Raw genomic sequence first — 2,939 nt, forward strand, 5'->3', positions numbered from 1 at the left:
TATTAGAAAAGCAGGAGATGTCGTTCTTGAAAAATTTTAAATTTCATAACCATAAAATCCAAGCTATCTGAAAGTACCATCATGAGCTCGTTTCTCGAGCTCCTGTTATCCCTTGATGCATCTATAATGAGAAGAGTACGTCTCATTAAAGAGTTTTCACATCCCTTGCTGCATCCCTTGATTCCAGCCAAATTTTGTATTTAATTTCAATACCCCAAGGATAAATAGCAATAATCTGTGAATTATTCAGCCACACACTAGAGACGCTTGATATCAACCATTATTTTCTCAAAAAAGATTTAAAAAAAATTACACAAGATACAGTACTAATAAGGACAAATGACCTTTGCCATACCTTACCTTTGAAAGCAGACTGAAGTCCAAGGCAAGGCAAATACAAAACTACACACAAACCAGCTAGATTATATACTAAGTTATAAAGCAGAACTTGACACAATGGAGTTTCACCACAAAGTGCTGCCACAAGAGAGGGAGGCTAGCTGCAGTAGACTCAATAATTAAAACGCCATCCAGGGTAATATGACCTATTGTTGTTCTCTTCATTCATAGTGGTTGAGCTGGTTGCTCCTGCTTCATCAAAGTTCTGACTGCTTTGGTTTGATGAACGAAATGGCCACAAGAACGAGAATGGATTCCTCCTTCCCTGATTCTCCCCACCATTACCGTTGTTGCTCCCTCTACCGTTGCTTGGGTTAACATTCCTTGAACTCCTATTAGTACGAGAACTTCCAGAACCCATTGAAGGAAGCTCATCACGACAGACTGGGCAAGAATTGTGTTGAACCAACCACGGAACAATGCAGTCAGAATGGTAGATATGGTTACAGGGCATCTGCCTCGCTTCAGTACCAAGTTCAAACTTGTCTTTACATACGGGGCAATGGGTGTCGATGTTAAGATGCCTTTGAGTGATCTTAATTGTAGGCATCGCATCAATAGCGGAACGAGGAGCAGGAGCTGGACCCTGCCTGTCATGCAAGGCGAGTTGTTCAATTAACTCTTCCAGTCCAGGTCCCATAAAAATATCACGAAAATTACGCTGCCCCATCCGTGGACTACCATTGAATAGCAAATCAAGAGCATCATTATTGGAAGCATGAACAGGACCTTGACGGAATATCAACCATGGACCACGACGAAAAGCCATATTATGTTCAGGGACCATACCTGATCTTGATCTAATATCAAAATTGGTATTCCCACTTACCATTCTCTGCCTTACAAAAGCATCAAGTGCATCCATAATTTCAAATCCAGGACCTGAAAAAGGTTCCACAAATCTATCCTCAGAATCTCTATCTCTTCGAGCTCTAAAATGCTGACTAAGTTCTTCTACATCGCGGAAATTATTGCTTCTGACCTCATTAAGTTCTTGAACAAAACCTCCATCGCAATACGGACATACAAGATTACCACTTTGAAGCTGAACTGGTTGACTGCATTGGTAGCACCAGTGTGTGTTTCTTTGACTCGACATCCTTTTATCCAATACGTTAACTAGCCAAAACCTAAATCACAAGCACCCGTGCATAGGCCGTCCTGTACCAAAGAAATTAGAATTGAACTACAACTGATAGACTACAAGCAACCTCAAGATAAACAGGAGAGCAGCTAAACGCATGTTACGTTGCTAGGATTAACTAAGATTTGTAAAACTATTTTATAAGCAAAAATCATGTACATGCAAAACAAGAAGAATAAAACACAAACACACTGACAATTTACTCACTTCATCCACATCCAAAGACGATTTTTTTTTTCAATTAAAAACCTAATTTTATAAGCAAAAATCATGTACTAAAACGACTACCAAAAGAAGGTACAAATTTTGACTAGATATTCGCAAAAAATGAATGTTATGAGTGTCTATAACAGCAAATTTAAACATTTCCTCAACATTTCTAAATAAATCCATAATCAAAATGCAAAAAGGAAATTAGCTCTACAAAATCACAAATATACTAAACGTATCATTACCATGACTTCCCCCAACAATCTAAATTCAGACCTGGACACTATAAATAATTAATCACCACTCAATTTCAAAAGTTTCCTCCTTTCACAGAGAAAAGAAATACAAGAAAAAGCTTATCAAAATCGAAATTGAACTAAACAACTGAAATAAAAAATTCGAGTTATTTTCACACGCCATCGCAACAGCATATACATATATGCATGAATGAATGCATAAAATTGAGTATAATTATCAGAAAAAAAAAAGTAAAAATTGTAGAAATTTAGGGGGGGAAAAGGGGAGTTTGCGAGTTACCAGAGAGAATATCGAGGTCAAGAGAGAGTTGACGGCGACTGAAGGGGAGAGTGGTACCAGGATTGAGAGCAAAAGAGAAGAATTGATGAGATGATAGTGTGAGACTTTATTGTGATTTGGTAGCGTTTGGAATAAGAAGAGAAGATTGGGTTTGTGCGGTTCCAGAACTTACCGCTTGACTTTTAACGATTAAGGCTTTGTTTGGGAGTTTAGGATAGAAAAGAAAAGAATGGAAAACTTTAAGTTGTGAGAGAAAAGAAGAGAAGGGGTTCACATATTATTTGGGGGTTTTGAAAATTAGTGAAATGATTTTGGGTATAAAAGTCATTAAATATTTGTTCAAAATCTTTTTAAGGACAAAATAGGCATTTGAAAAAATTTTACAAGTTTCCTCAAAATTTCCTTCAATTTCCGTCCAATTTGGGAGTAGTGATGGCAACGGGCTACTCCCCCCAACCTGCTCCGCTTCCCTCACGAAGTACCTGCGAGGTTAATAAAATATTATTATATAATTTCATTATAGTCAAATTTTAGTAAATAATTAAGTATTAAAATACCAACATATCACCAAATTATTATTTATTATAATTTTACAATTGAAACTCATAAAAACAATCAAACAAAAGTTATTGGAATACAATTCAACATG

At 36.7% G+C, this 2,939-nt stretch overlaps 1 protein-coding gene across 1 annotated transcript; it reads right to left on the reverse strand.

Annotated features, from left to right (window-relative positions):
* Nucleotides 1-221: 221 nt before the first annotated feature.
* LOC113757484 (probable E3 ubiquitin-protein ligase RHC1A) lies at nucleotides 222-2,448 on the reverse strand. The gene is made up of 2 exons (XM_027300758.1): nucleotides 2,291-2,448; nucleotides 222-1,560 (listed from the first exon to the last, which is right to left on the reverse strand). The coding sequence occupies exon 2, from the start codon at nucleotides 1,496-1,498 to the stop codon at nucleotides 512-514; it is 987 nt and encodes a 328-aa protein (XP_027156559.1). The 5' UTR covers nucleotides 1,499-1,560; nucleotides 2,291-2,448; the 3' UTR covers nucleotides 222-511.
* Nucleotides 2,449-2,939: the final 491 nt, after the last annotated feature.

Source organism: Coffea eugenioides, chromosome 1, assembly GCF_003713205.1.
Source record: "Coffea eugenioides isolate CCC68of chromosome 1, Ceug_1.0, whole genome shotgun sequence".
Taxonomy (NCBI): domain Eukaryota; kingdom Viridiplantae; phylum Streptophyta; class Magnoliopsida; order Gentianales; family Rubiaceae; genus Coffea; species Coffea eugenioides.

Coding starts and splice junctions, on each gene's coding strand:
- LOC113757484 (XM_027300758.1), bottom strand. CDS start 1,498: ATGTCGAGTCAAAGAAACACACACTGGTGCTACCAATGCAGTCAACCA.